Below are 20,230 nucleotides of genomic sequence, written 5' to 3' on the forward strand. Positions count from 1 at the left end.
TGTGCTAAACATTCTGGGACGGATGAAGATAGGTAAGACCCCAGGGCCAGACCAGGAATTTTGTGAGGATGTAACTCTGAAGATGGACAAGGAAGATCCAGTGGATGTAGTGTACCTGGACTTTCAGAAAGCCTTTGATAAGTCTCACATAGGAGGTTAGTAAGCAAAATTAGGGCGCATGGTATTGGGGGAAAAGTACTGTCTTAGATTGAAAGTTGGTTGGCTGAAAGGAAACAAAGAGTAGTGATAAACGGCTCCCTTTCGGAAAGGCAAGGCGGTGACCAGTGGGGTACCGCAAGAATCAGTGCGAGGACCGCAGCTTTTTACAATATATATTAATGATACAGAAGATGGTATTAATAGTAACATTAGCAAATTTGCTGATGATACAAAGCTGGGTGGCAGGCTGAAATGTGAGAAGGATGTTAGGAGATTACAGGGTGACCTGGACAGGTTAGGTGAGTGGACAGATGCATGACAGATGTAGTTTAATGTGGATAAATATATGATTATCCACTTTGGTGGCAAGAACAGGAAGGCAGATTACTACCTAAATGGAGTCAAGTTAGGTAAAGGGGAAGTACAAAGAGATCTGGATGTTCTTGTACACCAGTCAATGAAGGCAAGCATGCAGGTACAGCAGGTAGTGAAGAAAGCTAATAGCATGCTGGCCTTCATAACAAGAGGGTTTGAGTATAGAAGCAAAGAGGTTCTTCTGCAGCTGTATAGGGCCCTGGTGAGACCGCACCTGGAATATTGTGTGCAGTTCTGGTCTCCAAATTTGAGGAAAGACATTCTGGCTATTGAGGGAGTGCAGCGTAGGTTCATGAGGTCAATTCCTGGAATGGCGGGACTATCTTATGTTGAAAGATTGGAGCGACTGGGCTTGTATACCCTTGTGTTTAGAAGACTGAGAGGGAATCTGATTGAGACGTATAAGATTATTAAAGGATTGGACACTCTGGAGGCAGGAAACATGTTTCCGCTGATGGGTGAGTCCCGAACCAGAGGACACAGCTTAAAAATAAAGTGTAAGCCATTTAGGACAGAGATGAGGAGAAACTTCTTCACCCAGAGAGTGATGGCTGTGTGGAATGCTCTGCCCCAGGAGGCAGTGGAGGCCTAGTCTCTGGATTCGTTTAAGAAAGAGTTGGATAGAGCTCTCAAGGATAGTGGAATCAGGGTTATGGAAATAAGGCAGGAACAGGATACTGATTGAGGATGATCAGCCATGATCATAATGAATGGTGGTGCAGGCTCGAAGGGCAGAATGGCCTACTCCTACACCTATTGTCTATTGACCAGATATATCCAAGATTACTACAGGAAGTAAGAAATGAGATTGCTGTGCCTCTGGCAATGATCTTTGCATCCTCACTCTCCATAGGATTAGGACCGGATGATTGAAGGGAGGCAAATGTTATTCCTCTGTTCAAGAAAGGGAATAAGGAAATCCATGTGAATTATAGACCAGTCAGTCTAATGCCTGTGGTAAGCAATGTACTGGAAAAGGGTTCTGAGAAATAGGATTTTTGACTATTTGGAAAAATATAGTTTGATTAAAAATAGTCAGCATGGCTTTGTGAGGGGCAGGTCATGCCTCAACAGCCTTATTGAGTTGTTTGAGGATGTGACGAGACAGGTTAATGAAGGTCGTGCAGTGGATGTGGTGTATATGGATTTCAGTAAGGCATTCAATAAGATTCCCCATGGTAGGGTCAATCAGAAAGTTAGGAAGAAAGGGATACAGGGAAATCTGGCTGTCTGAATATAGAACTGGCTGGCCGAAAGAAGACAGGAAGTGGTAGTGGATGGAAAGTATTCCGCCTGGAGGTCAGTGACCAGTGATGTCCAGCAGGGTTCTGTTCTTGGACCTCTGCTCTTTGTAGTTTTTATAAATGACTTGGATGAAGAAGTGGAAGTGTGGGTTAGTAAGTTTGCCAATGACACAAAGGTTGGTGGTGTTGTATATAGTGTCGAGGGCTGTTGCAAGCTACAACAAGATATTGACAGGATGCAGAGCTGAGCTGAGAAGTGGCAGATGGAGTTCAAACTGGATAAATGTGAAGTTATTCATTTGGAAGGTCAAATTTGAATGTTGAAGACAGGGTTAAAGACAGGATTCTTATCAGTGTGGAGGAACAGTGGGATCTTTGGGTCCATGTACATAGATCCCTCAAAGTTGCCACACAAGTTCCATAGAATCCCTACAGTGTGGAAACATACCATTAGGCCCAACAAGTCCACACAGACTCTCCGAAGAATAACCAACCCAGACCCATTCCCCATTACTCTACATTTACCCCTGACTAATGCACCTAACCTACATATCCCTGAACACTGTGGGCATTTTAACATGGCCAATTCACCTAACCTACACATCTTTGGACTGTGGGAGGAAACCGAAGCACCCACAGGAAATCCATGCAGACACAGGGAGCATCTTCAAACACCACACAGACAGTTGCCCGAGGTTGGAATTGTACCTGGGTCCCTGGCGCTGTGAGGTAGCAACGCTAACCACTAAGCCACCATGTCATCCTTAGGGTGATAGGGTTGTTAAAATGACGTATGGTGTTTTGGCTTTCATTAACAGGGAGATTGAGTTTAAGAGCTGTGGGGTTTTGCTGCAGCTTTATAAAACCATGGTTAGACCACCCTTGAAATGTTATGTCCAGTTCTGGTCACCTCATTATAGCAAAGATGTAGATGCTTTAGAGAGTGTGCAGAGGAGATTTATCAGAATGCTGCCTGGATTGGAAGGTATGTCTTCAGAGGACAAGTTGAATGAAATAGTGCTTTTCACAACGAGAGGAGGAGGAGGAGAAGGAGAGGTGACTTGATAGAGGTGAACAAAGCAATGAGAGGCATAGATAGAGTAGATTGCCAGAGACCTTTCCCCAGGGCAGAAATGGCCGTTATGAAGGGTCATAATTTTAAGGTGATTGGAGGAAGGTGTAGGGAAGATGTCAGAGGTAGATTCTTTACCCAGAGATTAGTGGATGCTTGGAATGTACTGCTAGCGGTGGTAGTAGAGTCAGAGACATTTAAGCGACTGCTGGACAAGCACATGGATGGCAGTAAATTTAGGGGTGTGTAGGTTGATCTTAAATTAAGATAAATGCTTGACACAACATCATGGGCCAAAAGGCCTGCACTGTTATACGTTCTAGAAGAGGATTTTTGTGAGTAAAGATAAAGGAAGATAAAAAGAAAGGATAAAGTAGTTTAATGATAGAGGTAAGGTAACAAGAGTGATAGGAAAAGACAATGCACAACCAAAAACTATACTCGCAAATAAAGCCTAAGTAAGCTAAAACCATGAAAAGACAGATTGAATAGCCCTGTTAGTAAGGGAGGAAATAAGTGATAGTGAAGAAAGAAATTGGTTCAGTAAATCAGAAATCAACCAAGGGATGAAATGTGTTGGTAGGATCTGTCCCCAACAGTAGTACAGGTGTGAGCAAAGGGATTAACAAGGAGATTAGAGAAATGTACAATAGGGGTATGCTGTGATCATGGGAAATTTTAAGCTATGTAAAGAGTGGACAAACAAAACCAACAATAATATGCAGAGAAGAATTTTCTGGAGTCCATAATGTAATGGTTTTAAAAAAAAAATAACATTTAAGAATCAACTAGAGAGCAGGCGATCCTAGACTGGGTATTGTGCAATGAAAAAGAATTAACTAATAACTTTGATGTGTTGGATCTGTTGTGGAAGAATGACAGTAAAATTAAAGAATTGTTCATTAAAATGAAGAGTGAAAAAGCTGAATCAGAAACTAGGGTCCCGAATCTAAATAAAGCAAACTATTTAACCCTGAAAAGTGCAAGGTGATGCACTTTGGAAGAAGAAATAAGAGGAGAGAATATTTAATAGCTTAGAGGAACAGTCGGTAATTCGTCACAGATCCTTGAAGTCTGTAGATCACGTGAATCAGATAGTTAAGGGATATGGGACGTTTGCTTTCATTAGTTGTGCCATAGAGTACAAGGACAAGGAGGCAAATGGAATTGTACAGAGCATTGTTTATGCAACAGCTGGAGGACTGTGTGCAGTTCTGGTCACCTCACTACACTAGAAGAGTACAGAAGAGGCTCAATAGGATGCTGCCTGGGATGGAGAAATTGAGCTAGAAGCAGAGACAAGATAGGCCTGGCTTGTTTTCTTTAGAATCAAAAAGTATGGAGCTGGAAAAGCACAGCAGGTTAGACAGCATCCGAGGAGCAAGGGAATTGATGTTTCAGACAAAAGCCCTCCAGGAATGTGGAGGGTGTTGGAAGGAAAAGAAAAAGAGGGTTGAGGGATAAATAGGAGGATGGGGAGCAGGGGTGAGGTAGCTGGGAAGGCGATAAGTAGATGCAGTGGGGACCTGAATGGTGGTGTTATGTCAAAAGGGAGGGCCACCCTTCCCTCAAACCTATCACTCACACCTGCATCTACCTTCCCAGCTACCTCACCCCGACCTCCCTATTTATCTCTCAGCCCTCTTCTCCCACCCTCCACATTTCTGATGAAGGATATCGGCCCAAAATGTCAATTCTCCTACTCCTTGAATGCTGCCTGACCTGCTGTGCATTTCCAGCTCCATACTTCGAACCTAGTCGCCAGCATTTGCAGTCCTCACATTTTCTCATTTCTTCAGAGCAGAGAAGAAAGAGGGAGGACATGATTGAGGTGTGTAAGATTACGAGGGGCATGAACAGGTTGAATAGAGAGCAGCTGTTCCCCTTGAATGAGGGGTCAATCGCTGGAAGGCATAGTTTTACAGTAAGGGGCAGGAGATTCAGAGGGAATTTGGGAAAAAGAACTTTTTCTACTCAGCAGTGGTGGTAATCTGGAATGTGCTGCCTGGGAAGTTAGTGGGGGCTAGAAACCTTACAACCTTTAAAAAAAATCTGGATGAGATCTTCAAATTGAAGTACGAAACATTCAGGGATATAGGACAAGGGCAGCATATTGGGATTAGCACACTTAGTGGCAGTTATATTGGTGCAGACTTGATGGGCTGAAGGACCTTTTCTGCATTGTATGAATCTATAAATCAGAAGACATAGGTGCAAGTTGCCAATGATGAATTGGGGAACCTTACTGAAGGGGTGCATAGACGATGGTTAACATTAAAGGAAGATATGCATGAACTGAAACAGTTATTCATTTGTTTCTGTTGCAAAAATAAAGCACGAAAGATGACTTAACCATGGCTTACAAAATAAATAGGGATAATATTAGATCAAAAGAGGAGACATACAAAACTGACAGGAAAAACAAGATAGAGAACTGAAAGCATTTTAGAATTCAGCAAAAGAACAAAAAGAGTATGACAGTAAAGTTAGAAGGAACTCTGACTGTACAAACGCCTGTAAATGTGAAGAGAAAGAGACTAGTGTCATCATGTCATAGAATCATAGAGGTGTACTGCACACAAACAGACCCTTCGGTCCAACTCGTCCATGCCGACCAACTATCTCAAATCATTTGCCAGCACTTGGCCCATAATCCTCCAAACCCTTCCAATTCAATTACCCATCCAGATGCCTTTTAAATGTTGCAATTGTACCAGCCTCCACCACTTCCTCTGGCAGCTCATTCCATACACGTACCACCCTCTGTGTGAAAAAGTTTCCCTGTAGGTCTCTTTTATATCTTTCCCCTCTCACCCTAAACCTATGCCCCCCCCTCCCCAGTTCTGGAGTTCCCCGCCCTGGGAAAAGACTTTGTCTATTTATCCTATCCATATCCTCATGATTTTATAAACCTCAATAGGGTCACCCTCAGCTTTCGATGCTCCAGGGAAAACAGCCCAATTCTATTCAGCCTCTCCCTATAGCACAAATCCCCCAACCCTGGCAACATCCTTAGAAATCTTTTCTGAACCCTTTCAAGTTTCATAACATCCTTCCTTACATAAGTGAATAAGTCCTGCTAAGATTTGCTTTTCCAAAATGCAACACCTTGCATTTATCTAAATTGAACTCCATCTGCCACTCAGCCCATTGGCCCATCTGATCAAGATTCCATCATAATCTGAGGTAACTTTCTTTGTTATCCACTATGCTTCCAATTTTGGTGTCATCTGCAAACATACTAACTATACCTCCTATGTTCACATCCAAATCATTTATATAAATGATGAAAAGTAGTGGACCCAGCACTCCACTGGTCACAGGCCTCCAGTCTGAAAAACAACCCTCCACCACACCCTCTGTCTTCTACCTTTGAGCCAGTTCTGTATCCAAATGGTTAGTTCTCCCTGTATTCCATGAGATCTAACCTTGCTAAACAGTCTCCCGTGGGGAACCTAGTGAAACGCCTTACTGAAGTCCATATAGATTACGTCCACCACTCTACCCTCATCAATCCTCTTTGTTACGTCTTCAAAAAACTCAATTAAGTGCGTGAGACATGATTTCCCACGCACAAAGCCATGTTGACTATCCCTAATCAGTCCTTGCCTTTCCAGTGCATGTAAATCATGTCCCTCAGGATTCCCTCCTATAATTTGCCCACCACCGGTGTCAGGCTCACTGGTCTATAGTTTCCTGGCTTGTCCTTACCACTTTCCTTAACTAATGGTACCACGTTAGCCAACTTCCAGTCTTCAGGCACTTCACCTGTGACTATCAATGATACAAATATCTCAGCAAAGTGCCCAGCAATCACTTACCTAGCTTCCTAGAGTGCTAGGGTACACCTGATCAGGTCCTGGGGATTGATCCACCTTTATGCATTTCAAGACATCCAGCTCCTCTGTAATGGACATTTTTCAAGATGTCAATATCTATTTCCCTACAGTCTATATCTTCCGTGTCGTTTTCCACAGTAAACACTGATGTAAAATACTTGTTTAGCATCTCCCCATCTCATGAGGCTCCACATAAAGGCTGCTTTGCTGATCTGTGAGGGGCCCTATTCTCTCCCTAGTTATCCTTTTGTCCTTAATGTATTTATAAAAAACCCTTTGGATTCTCCTTAACCCTATTTGCCAAAGCTATCTCATGTCCCTTTTTTGCTCCTCCCCCCCCCCCCCCCCCCCCCGGGTTTCCCTCTTAAGTGTACTCCTACTGCCTTTATACTCTTCTAAGGATTCACTTGATCTATCCTGTCTATATCTGACATATGCTTCCTTCTTTTTCTTAACCAAACCCTCCATTTCTCTCGTCATCCAGCATTCCCTACACCTACCAGCCTTTCCTTTCACCCTAACAGGAATATACTGTCTCTGGACTCATTATCTCATTGCTAAAGGCTTCCCATTTTCCAGCCATCCCTTTACCTGCGAACATCTGCACCCAATCAGCTTTTGAAAGTTCTTGCCTAATACTGTCAAAATTACCCTTCCTCCAAATTAGAATTTCAACTGTTGGATGTGATTTCTCCTTCTCCATCACTATTTTAAAACTAATGGTATTATGGTTGCTGGCCCCAAAGTGCTCCCCCACTGACACCTCAGTGGGGAATATATTGAGACTGAACTTCCACTAATCAGAAATGGGGGCAATTATAATAGTGAATAAATAAATGGCAGAAGACTGGAACACACATTTTGGTTCTGTCTTCACAAATGAAGGCTAATAACTTCCCAGAAACGCTTGGAAACCAGTGGTCTAGTGAGAGAGAGGGATTGAAGAAAATCAGCATTTGTAATGAAATGGTGCTCAAGAAATCAATTGGGCAAAGGCTAACAAATTAGCAGGGCCTAGTAATCCACATTAGGCAAGAAAGTAGGTTTGGAAACACTGGGTGCATTGCTGGTCATCTTCCACGTTTTATAGGCTTTGGAGTAGCTCCAACAGTTTGAAAGGTGGCAAATGTAACCAAACTATTTCAAAAAGTGGAAGAGAAAAATTAGAGACTTACAGGACTGTTCACCAAAGATCAGTTGTGTGGAAAATGCCAAAAGATGTAGAAAATGGAATTGTATAGAATAGAAATGGTCCCTCAGCCCACTATGTTGTGCCGAACATGAGGCCAAATTAAATTGATCCCTTCTTCCTGCCCTTGGTCTGTATCCCTGCATTCCTTGCAGATTCTGTGCTTACATAAAAAGTCCTCTATTCTATCTGCCTCCACCATCACCTTGGCACCACTTTCCAGATTCCTTACCACTATAAAACAACTTGCCCCTCACATCTTCTTTGAACTTTTCCCCTCTCACCTTAAATGCATGTCTCCTGGTATTGGTCACTTCAAAGCTGCAAAAAATACTCTTTTTCAACTCTTGTCTATGCATCTCAATTTTACAGACTTCTATCAACTTAGGAAGTTGAGAGGCGATCTGATTAAAGTTTACAAAACAATGAGAGGTATCGATAGAGTTAGTGGTAGTTGTCTTTTCCCTAGGATGGGGAATTTCAAGACTAGGGGGCACATTAAGGGAAGAGGAGAGAGATTTATGAAAGACAGAGTCATTTTTTTTAACAGAGGAAGCTTTGCATGTGGAATGAATATTTATTAAAATGTCTTTTAAACATCCACCACTTCCTGAGAAAGTAATGAATGTGGGTACAACTACATGTTTTGTTAAATATGTGAATAGGAAAGGTTTGGAGGGAAATAGGCCAGGACCAGACAGGTAGGACTAGTTTATTTTGGGATTATGTTCAGCATGGACTGGTTGGACTGAAGCATTTGTTTTTATGCTGTATGACAATATAACTCTACGATTGCCCTCAGCCTATGCTGTCCCAGAGAAAACAATGAGTTTTTCTAGCCTCTCCTTATAGCTCATCCCCTCTAATTTAAACAGCATCCTGGTAAACCTCTTCTGCACCTTCTCCAAAGCCACCACATTCTTCCTGTAATGTGGTGACCAGAATTGAATGCAATACTCTAAGTGTGGCTGAAATAAAGTCTTATAAAGCTGCAACATGACAGCCTGATTCTTGTACTCAATTCCCCGACTAATCATAGATTCATAACATAGAATCCTTACAGTGTGAAAACAGGTCATAGAATCATAGAGATGCACAGCATGGAAACAGACCCTTCGGTCCAACCCGTCCATGCCGACCAGACATTCCAACCCAATCTAGTCCCACCTGCCAGCACCCGGCCCACATCCCTCCAAACCCCTCCCACTCACATGCCCATCCAAATGCCTCCCAAACATTGCAATTGTACCAGCCTCCACCACATCCCCCGGCAGCCCACTCCACACACACACACACACCACCTTCCGTGTGAAAAAGCCGCCCCCTACGTCTCCTCTATATCCCTCCCCTCTCACCCCAAACCCTCTAGTTCTGGACTCCCACATCCCAGGGAAAAGACCCTGTCCACCCATCATATCCATGCCCCTCATAATTCTGCAAATCTCTGTAAGGTCACCCCCCAGCCCCAGATGCTCCAGGGAAAACAGCCCCAGCCCGATCAGCCTCTCCCTGTTGCTCAGATCCTCCAACCCTGGCAACAGCCTTGTAAATCTTTTCTGAACCCTTTCAAGTTTCACAACATCTTTCCGATAGGAAGGAGACCAGAATTGCACACAATATTCCAACAGTGGCCTAATCAATGTCCGCAACATGACCTCCCAACAGCCTGTACTCAATACTCTGACCAATAAAGGAAAGCATACCAAATGCCTTGTTCACTATCCTATCTACCTGCGATTCCACTTTAAAGGAGCTATGAACGTGCACTCCAAGGTCTCACTTGTTCAACAACACTCCCTAGGTCATTTGGCCCGACAAATCCACACCTACCCTCCAAAGAATAACCCACCCACACCCATTCCCCTAAGCTATTATTCTACATTTATCCCTGACTAATGCACCTAACCGACACAACCCTTAACACTATGAGCAATTTAGCATGGCCATGTCACCTAAACTGCACGTCTTCAGACTTTGGGAGGAAACTGGAGCACTCAGAAGAAACCCACGCAGACATGGGGAGAATGTGCAAACTCCACACAGACAGTTGCCCGAGGCTGGAATCGAGTCCAGGTCCCTGGAGCTGTGAGGCAGCAGTGCTAACCACTGAGCCACTGTGCCACACAGATAATAAAGGTAAGCATGCCATATGCCTTCTTTTTCACCCTATCTATTTGCATAGCCATCTTTAGGGAGCTATGGATTTGTACCCCAGCATCCCTCTGTACATCAGTGATGTTTAGGGTCCGGTCATTAACTGTACACTTTTCCATAACATTTGAACTTCTCAAGTGCAGCACTTCACACTTGCCCGGATCAATCATCTGCCATTTCCCCACCCATATCTGTAACTGATCTATATCCCACTGTGTCCTTTGACAACCCTCTACATTATCCACAAATCCGATCTTTGTGTTGTCTGCAAACTTACTAACTCACCCATTTACCTTTTCATTCATTTAATATAGATCACAAACAGCGGAAGTCTCAATATGGATCCCAGTCAAACATCATTAATCATGGATTTCCTGCCAAAAATCACCTTTCCACCACCATCCTCTGCTTTCTATGGGCAAGTCAATTCTGAATCCACATGGCCATGTTACCATAGATCCCATGCATCTTAATCTTCTGTATGAAGCTACCATGAGAGACCTTAATGAAAGCCTTACTAAAATCCATGTAGACAACATCTACTGCTCTATCCTCATCGATCACTTTTGAATTTTTCCAGGTGACAACAATCAATTAGTAAGACATGACCTGTCCGACACAAAGCTATGCTGACTGTCCCTAATTAAGCCATTCTTTTCCAAATGCATATAAATCCTATCCCTAAGAATTCTCTTCAATAGTTTCCCAACCACTGTTGAGAAACTCAGAGGTCTATCATTTCCTGGAAAACTGACAGCAGAATACTTTGAAAGCAAAGTTAGGATGGGTGTATGAAACGAAAATCTCACTTTGTGTATCTTCTGGATTCAACAGAGTTGTGGGCAGGAGCAGACATAAAAACCACAAATGGTTCCAGCAGAGATGGAGGCCATTTAATCCTTTGTATAGTGCTAGCTCTCTCGAAGAACCATTCACATGATCCTACTCTTGTGCCTTTTGTGTGGCTGCAAATATTTCCTCCTCAGATAATGATACAACTCTCTTGGAAAAAAAATGATTTAACTACCAATCCTCATTCTAGGCAGTGAAATTTCAGATCCTAACCACTCACTGTCCAAAAAAGAAAAAACAAAATCTCATTTTGTCATTCCTTCTTCTACCTTTAGTCAATTTAGTCAATATTCTCTACTGGGGTTCTTGATTCTCCCATTAATTACCACAATTTCTCCTTTGCTGATTTTGAACACTTCGATTAAATCAGGAGACAGACAGGCAAATGAAGAGAAATGGAAAATTGGTGAGAGAAGGAGAGGCAGTCTCAGCAGCAAACTGGGTGCAGCAGCACTGTAAGTGATGCATTTTCAATGTAAGTGCTTCTTTATATGTGTAAAGACTATTTCAGTTCTACCGGACAATACGGACTTAAAAGCAAGAAAAAACAGGAATTAATATTGAATTATTGACAACCTGTGCATAACTGAATGTGAGTTACAGATAATGAAGTACTTTTGAAATGTTATCACTCTGTAATGATTGAGAGACTCGGTAGACTCACCAACTAAACCATAAAGCTCCCATAAACAGCAATATGATATTGACCTCTAAGTTATTTGGTTTTAGGGATAAATCTTGGCCAGTGCACTGAGCATGACCCTCCTGGTATTCAAAATAAAGCCATTGGATATTTTCCAATCCATTTGTATGCAGATGGTTTAATGTGTTATCCAAAAGATGCTCAAGGGGAAAAAAAGAGGAAGAAAACAATTACTAAAAACAAAACTGAGGAGCTTGGGTATTTTATGATGTTACAAGTATAAATGTGAGTTGTTGTTGTTGCAGATTCCAGAAAAATAGTGCTGAATTTGTCCTTCTAGAGAGTTATACAAGTCAACAGCACAAAAACAAACTCTTCTGCCCATCATGTTTGTGGTAAAAACAACTATCTAACTCATTTTCTAGCATACAGTCAGAATCATAGAGAAGCACAGCACAGAAACAGACCCTTTGGTCCAACTCGCCCATGGTGACCAGATATCCCAAATTAGTCTAGTCCCATTTGCCAGCACTTGGCCCATATCCTTATAAACCTTTCTTATTCATATACCTTCATATACCCTTTTAAATGTTGCAATTGTACCAGCCACCACCACTTCCTCTGGCAGCTCATTCTATACATGCATCACCTTCTGCATGAAAATGTTGCCCTTTAAATCCATTTTAAATCTTTCCCATCTCACCTTAAACCTCTGGTCTCCGGTTCTGCACTCACCCTTATAAATTTTATGAGGATTTCTGCTTTTACCATCCTTTCAGGCAGTGAGTTCTAGATTCCCACCAGCTGGTGGGAAGGAATTTTCCTCACATCTTCTGTGAAACATTTGCCCTTACCTTAAAGATATGCCCCTTTTCGTTGATCCTTCCATCAAGGGGAAACATTTCTTCATGTCTAACCAGTTCATGAACCTCAATTTTATACATGTCAATCATGTCCTCTCAGTATCTTCTGTTCTAACTAAAACAATCCCAGTTTATCCAATCTCTCTTCAAAACTGAAACTCTGGCCCAGGAAACAGCCTGGTAAAACTCCCTTTCACCCCCTCCAGTGCTATCACATCTTTCCTATAATTCCAGAGTTATACATGTTTCTCCAGCTGTGGCCCAACCAACATGATGTAGGGTCGCAGCAAAACCTACGAGAAAGTGAGGACTGCAGATGCTGGAGCTCTGAGTCGAGAGTGCGGTGCTGGAAAAGCACAGCAGGTCAGGCAGCATCCAAGGAGGAGGAGAATCGGCATTTCGGGCATAAGCCATTCCTGATGAAGGAATGCTGCCTGACCTACTGTGCTTTTCCAGCACCACACTCGACTTGCAGCATAACCTCCCTGCTTAAAATCTATGCCATTGACTAACAAAGGCAAATATGCAGTATCACTTATTAACCACTATATCCACCTGTCATAATACCTCAAGTGCTGGTATACATGCACACCAAGGTCTGTCTGACACTTGGTACATTCCAGGCTTCTACTGGGCATCATATATTACTTTGCCTTGTTTGTCCTGCCCAAGTGACCATACCTGGAGCACCATGTCTGTCCTTACCTGCAACCTGTCAAGACCGCAAGAACTGTGTTGAAGGTGAACTTACTTGTGCATGGCATATCTAATGGGTCGGTGTCTGCCCGATAGTATTTATTCCGACAAACACAGTTTGTGGCACCTTCAGATGTGGTCCTGCTATTGATTGGGCAGCTCAAACAGGGTTCCTCCCCTTGGTTTGGTTTAAATGATCCAGATGGACAACCTATAAATACAAAGAGGAACACAAGTCCAGAGTTCAGAGTGTGAGCGAGTGGGAAGTGTGGATATAAATGGTGAATCTTACACTGTAGTTCTATTGTATTGCATCTCTATGATGGCCATAAAAGGCTAACGATAGGAACTGAAACAATTGTGGTTAGAATAGTTACAATGAAACAAAATTCAACATAAAGATGTCAGATGCATTAGAATGAGGAACACCTGCAAATCAATTTGTGTACAATTAAGAACTAAACAATCAATTTATAATCTGAATGAAAATCAAAAAGTTGCATTTTAATGCAATAATTTTGTTTATCTGAGGAATGCATATCCGTTTTAAATGTTTTGCCTGTGTAGTTGATTTGATTTTCCAAATGTCACTGAAAAGTATGCTCTGACTCAAATTCCTAATGTAGCTTCACTGCAATTCATGTTTGATAAATCATTTGAATTAAATGCAAATATGGCTGTCTAAATTGTTCACATGCAAGCAGTGTCTTTTCAAGCTAGCTATTACAAATCACAACAGCTTTTTATCCCCATTCACAATCAGATCTGGCTGGACAATATACAACATGATCGGATCCTGGTCTCCACTAACAAACCTCCCCACTATTCCAGATTATCTAATATTGTAAAAATGAGCTTCAGCATCTTCTTTCTACTGCAGGCCACATACCTCCTTTACTGAGTTCTCCGCCCTCACCACTAACAAGTGTGAGAAGTTCATTGATTTCTATATCATCGTAACTGAGACAATCCCTTCATTTCCTTAGTCCACCTGGACAAACTTCCTCTAAATTGCTCCATTACTCCAACACAACCATTCCTCCACCCCCTCCAAGCTTGGATATATACGTTTCTCTAATTTATCTCAATCTGCACTTTGTATCCTGGGTTGAGAGTGTGTTGCTGGAAAAGCACAGCATGTCAGGCAGCATCAGAGGAGCAGAAGAAATTGACATTTCAGGCATAAGCCCTTCATCAGGAATGGCTCATGCCTGAAACGTTGATTCTTCTGCTCCTCGGATGCTGCCTGACTTGCTGTGCTTTTCCAGCAACACACTCTTGACTCTGATCTCAAGTCCTCACTTTCTGCCTGCACTTTGTATCCTCTTCAAATTAATTTAGTCCACAAGACTCAACCTTTTAGCCCTAAGCTAGTTGATTTTGATAGCTCTCTCTTCAAGCACTGTCTACCTCGCCTTTAAGTCTACCATCCTCCATGATGATTGGTTATCAAATGCACTTTGATTGGTGGAGGTATTGCCATGGAGAATGTATCCATTCAGCTAATTGCTGCTTCATTTCTGAGTCCATGTCTTGACCAATCAGACTCAATTTACCTGATTTAATATGTAAAATGTTTAGCAGTTAACTATCAATTAGCATAAATGCAAATGGCCTTCTTATATTCCAGTTTGTATTTAAAATAGGATATCTACTTCTCACTTTACTGTTTTACCCTCATTGTTGAATTTCAGTTAACCGATGAACTTGTCTTGGTCAGTGTAAGAAATGCAGTTCCCTTTAAAGGTTCCGAAAAATTATAGTTTTAAACGACCTATTCAGAGACATTGTGACAGACCGCTGAAGCAGGTGAGACATAAACCCCAGGATTCAAGCTCAACAGAGGGTCTTAGAAATTTATAGAAAAAAGCTCCTATGATCCAATGCACCTGTGCTGGTCAAAAATCAACTATCTACTTATTCTATTATCATTTTCCAGTACTGTACTTAGTCCATAGCCTTCTTTGCCTTGACATCATATGTGCACATCTGAATATTACTTAAATGTTATGAGGGTTTCTATTTCTACCACCCTTAGAGAGAATGGGTTCCAGATTCCCAACACCCTCTGCATAAAAAAGGTTTTTCATCACATCCTTTCTAAATCCCTGCTCTTTACCTTAAATCTTTGCCCCCAGTCATCCCTCCAACAAGGGGAAAAGTTTCTTCTTATCGACCTTACCTTTGCCTTTCATGATTTTTATATATCTCAATCATGTCTCCTTTTAATCTCCTCTTCTCTAAGGAACACAACCCCAGTCTGTATAACCTTTAACTGGAACTCTCTTGTCCAGACAATATCCTGGTAAATCTCCTCTGCACTCTCTCCAATTCTATCACATCCTTTCTTTAATATGGATTCCAGAACTACACAATAGACTGTGGCGTAACCAACATTTTATATTGTTCCAGCATGACTCCCCTACTCTAAACTCTAGCCTTGACTAATAAAGACTTCTTAACAAATGATACCTTAAGGGATGTGTGTACATACACACCAAAGTCCCTCTGATTCTTAGTGCTTCCCAGGGTCTTACCATTCATCATGTATTCCTTGCCTGTTTGTCCTGACCAAGTGAATCACCTTACGTATATTCGGATTGAATTCCATTTGCCACTGATCAGCTCATCTGACTGACCCATCAATTGCCTCTTGTTGTCCAAGACTATCCCCCTGGCTGTTTTACATCCCAACAAGTTTTGCACCACCAGTGATCAACCCTACTAAATTTAAGTCATAAATTTACACAATATAAACACAAACAATAGGAACTCCCACACTGACCCCTAAAGTCCAAGTAAACAACATCTACAACCCTTCCATCATCAATTACCTTTGTCATCTCTTCAAAAAATTCAATCAGGTTGGTGAGACACGACCTTCCCCATACAGAATTATGATGCATGTCACTAACTAGTCTATTTTCTTCCAAATGTGCTATATCTTGTCCCTCTTCTCCAAGAGCTTGCCAATTAGAGACATCAGGCTGGCCAGCCTATAATTTCCTGGATTATCCCTGCTTCCTTTCTTAAACAAGGTACAACACTAGCTGATCTTCAGTCCTCTGGTGCCTCGCCTGTGCTCAAAGAGAATGTGAAGTATCTGCTAATGTACCAGCTGTTCCTTCCCTAGACTCTCGCAGTAACCTGGGATAGATCCCATCTGGCTCTGGAAACTTGACTGCATTCATGCAATTTAGGATACTCAAAACTTCCTCCTTCAATATATTGACATTCTCTAGAGTATTCATTTACTCATCCCTGATCTCAACATCATTCATGTCCTTCTCCTTAGTGAATACCAATACAAATACTCATTAAGGATCTCTTCCACTTCCTGTGACTCCACAGGGTGACCACGACTTTTCTCTCTTCAAAGGAAAGTTGTACTCTGAGTGAAAAATTCTTGACATTGTTCACTCTTTTCTCAATTAAATACAAGGCTAATAATTACTATGGTAGGTCTTAAGAGATGGCTAATTTACACATTTCATGCCATCCTGTTGTTTTGGTTTTTTTAATCGAGTGATCAAACCAGCTATAGTCAAAAGTAGACAATGCAATGCTAAACAGTAATAGTGATGGTCACCTCCTCGCATATGCCCATGCTAGTTTCTGGTCTATTGTTGCTTCATGTATTGATCTGAGCAGTCCATATTCAGTCACTTACAGTACCCAGACTAGCATTCCTGTTCCGCATTTAATTACTTTATGAAAAGCAAATGATGTTTAATGTCCAAATTAATAATATATTGAAAGTCTTATTTATCCAAGAGTTAATTATAAAATTCTTGGTCTCATTTTACTATGAAATAATATTTGGAGATTGCGGAGGTAAGGAAAATATTAACATTATTTTAAAAAATCTTCCTTTTATTCATCAATGGTACAGGGTCATTGCTGGCTGGTCAGCATTCACTGTCTGTCCTTAGTTACCCTTGAGAAGGTGGTGGTGAGCTGTTCATGAATGGTTGCAGTCCATGGTAGACCCTCAATGCCATTAAGGAGGAAAGTTTTGGCTTGACCCAGTGACAGTCAAGAAACAAACCCCCATAACTCCCTCCCCAACAGCGCCACGGGGGTACCTACACTAAAATAAAATTAAATGATCAAATATCTGATAAATAGAATATAATGTGAAATCATATTCCCTAAACATAAAAAGATTGAAGAGCTCTGATGTGCAGGTGACGTGTTTGAAATTGCAAAGGGTTAGTAATGTGGTTTCATCTTACCATGAGGCTGCAAGAGAGGGAAGATGCATTCTGTATCTCACTAGTATATCACATTACTAATGGGAATAGCACCTAGCAAGTGATTATTTTTATGTGGACCCTGAAAGAAACTTCAAAAAGTTATTCTTCATAGTAATTAAACAAAGACAAGAGTGGGCAATATTTTCAAAGGAAAGCATTGTCCTTGGGCTCTTAATAGGCTTTGAAGTGGATGCGTACCCTTGAACATTTGTTTTGAATATATGTCTCATTTTTGTTTGCAGTGTACACATATCACCAAGACCATTGTAGCTATCAATCATGGTTGAAAGAGATTGTTTAAACATAACATTCTACTCAAATGCTTATAAAATGTTCTGATATTCAATTTCAGAAAGGAACGAGGTGTTTCCAATGAAGCAATTTTGATAGAAAATTTAATGTAGGAGCAGGAGTAGGCCTGTTAACTTATCAATCTGATTTTTAAAAGTCATCCATGAGACATGGACGTCACTGGACAGGACAGAATTTATTGCACACCCCAAATTGCCCAGAGGCAGTGCACAGTCAGCAAGATTGCTGTAGGTTTGGAGTCACATGTAGGCCAGACCAGATAAGGATGGCAGATTTCAGATTTCCTTCCCTGAAGGACATTAGTGAAATAGATGGGGTTTTCGATCATTGGTAATAGTTTCATGGTAGATAATATTCTTGTTTCATTCTGTCTTTTTAAAATGTTATGTACTGTACCCTGGAATACTTATTCTACAAACTATGTTGCCATGTAGCCCTATTTCCTTAATGATATTTAGATGTAAACTATTTATCTCAACTGTGCCATTCATTCATCCATTTTATTGCAAATGCTTCAATCATTCAGGTAAAAATGCTTTAATTTTTATAGGAGCCTAGAATCCCTCCAATGTGGAAACGGGTCATTTGGCCCAACAAGTTCACACCAACTCTCCAAGTTGCATCTCATTTGTGGGCGGCACGGTGGCACAGTGGTTAGCACTGCTGCCTCACAGTGCCAGAGACCCGGGTGGAGTTTGCACGTTCTCCCCGTGTCTGCGTGGGTTTCCTCCGGGTGCTCTGGTTTCCTCCCACCTGGCATTCTGAGGCAGCAGTGCTACCCACTGTTAGCACCACAGAGGGGAAGCAAGCCACTCAGTCCATTAAGTCCACACTGGCCCTCTGATTACTAAAACTACTCTATAGAGTTTAAAGTTTCTCTTGATATTTCTAAGTCTGCCTTCAACTGAACCTAACCCAGTCCTTTTGATTTTAAAACCCTGGCAACAGCCCTATTTAGACAATTCCCTAGATCACCGGTTTCAGCCTGATTGAAATGGAGCCCATCTAGTTGAACTGCTTAGTCTTTTGAGTACTGGAGTCAATCCCCTATGAAAGTGCTAAACAAAACCAAAAGAACTGTGGATGCTGGAAATCAGAAACAAAAAAAGCAGTTGCTGGAAAAGATCTGGCAGCATCTTTGGAGAGAAATCAGAATTAACGTTTACGGTCCAGTGACCCTTCCCCAGTTCTACGAAAGTGTCCCTCTTTTCACATCAATATTGAGCCATGTATTTCTTTGTCTAATCTGGTTGGTCCCATGTCAATTGCTGAATCTTGGTTCAGATATTACCTTTTAGATTCTGCTTTCAAATTATTATTCCTTCTATTATTATTATGATTATTCAAATTCATAAGACTGGAGAAACTCAACAGGTCTGACAGCCTCTGCAGAGAGTTTAAGAGAGTTAATATTTCTTCAGAACTCTGCTTTCTCTCCATAGATGCCACCAGACCTGCTGAGTTTCTCCAGTAATTTGTTTTTTGTTCCAGATTTCAGCATCCAATGTTCTATTTTTAATTATAATTTATAGGTCTACCTGTGTTGTCTACTTTGATGGGGACAACAACTGGATCAGACCCTTCCTTTTGAAACTGTGCCTGCAGCCATCTGTGCTCCTGATACCAGGTTAGTAACGTGGAGCCGAGAGGGTGATGCTGGAAAAGCACAGGTCAGGCAGCATCCAAGGAGCAGCAGAGTCAATGTTTTCGGCAAAAGATCTTCTTCAGGAATGAAGGTGCTAAACAAACCATCTCCATCAATGGTGACCGACTCAACACTGACATCTTCTATAAACCCACTGACTTTCACAGCTAGCTGGATTACACCTCCTCCCACCCTGCCACCTGTAAAAATGCTATCCTCATTCCTGATGAAGGGATTTTGCCCAAAACATTGACTCTCCTGCTCCTCGGATGTCAGAGGAGGTGGGGCAGAAGCAGATATCATAGTAATAATTAAGAGGCATTTAGACAGCCACATGAACAGGCAGGGAATAGATGGACCTTGCAGTGAACAGATTGAATTATATTATAGTAGCTTCATGGTTGGTGCAGAATTGTGCCTGTTCCTATGCTGTGCTATTCTACGCTACATGTTTAGAGGACTCACCGCCTAACAGGATGGTAGCAATGGGAATTCTCAATACATTTAAGAAACATCATACACTTAATGGTTCCTGGTTCCTTGTAAGTGGAGTCACAGATAGACATGATAGTGAAGAAGGCGTGTTTTGAGAAAATTTGTAGCTCAGGTTGAGGTTCTGCATGTAACTTTGCTTGCTGAGCTGGAAGGTTTGTTTTCAGACGTTTCGTCACCATACTAGGTAACATCGTCAAGGGGACTGGAAATTTGAAACTAGGATGAGGTGGGGGAAGGGGAAATGAGGAAGCTGTTGAAGTCCACATTGATGCCCTGGGGTTGAAGTGTTCCGAGGCGGAAGATGAGGCGTTCTTCCTCCAGGCGTCTGGTGGTGAGGGAGTGGCGGTGAAGGAGACCCAGGACCTCCATGTCCTCAGCAGAGTGGGAGGGGGGGTTGAAATGTTGGGCCACGGGGCGGTTTGGTTGATTGGTGCAG

The 20,230-nt window shown here is 41.8% G+C and overlaps 1 protein-coding gene across 1 annotated transcript in view; it reads right to left on the reverse strand.

Moving 5' to 3' along the window:
• Positions 1-20,230, reverse strand: part of LOC122540083 (ephrin type-B receptor 2-like) — a 768,846-nt gene that overhangs the window by 228,577 nt on the left and 520,039 nt on the right. The window contains exon 4 of the mRNA XM_043675394.1: positions 13,142-13,297. Coding sequence (XP_043531329.1) covers positions 13,142-13,297 — 156 coding nt within the window. The remainder of the gene's footprint in view (positions 1-13,141; positions 13,298-20,230) is intronic.

Source organism: Chiloscyllium plagiosum, chromosome 34, assembly GCF_004010195.1.
Source record: "Chiloscyllium plagiosum isolate BGI_BamShark_2017 chromosome 34, ASM401019v2, whole genome shotgun sequence".
Classification (NCBI taxonomy): Eukaryota; Metazoa; Chordata; class Chondrichthyes; order Orectolobiformes; family Hemiscylliidae; genus Chiloscyllium; species Chiloscyllium plagiosum.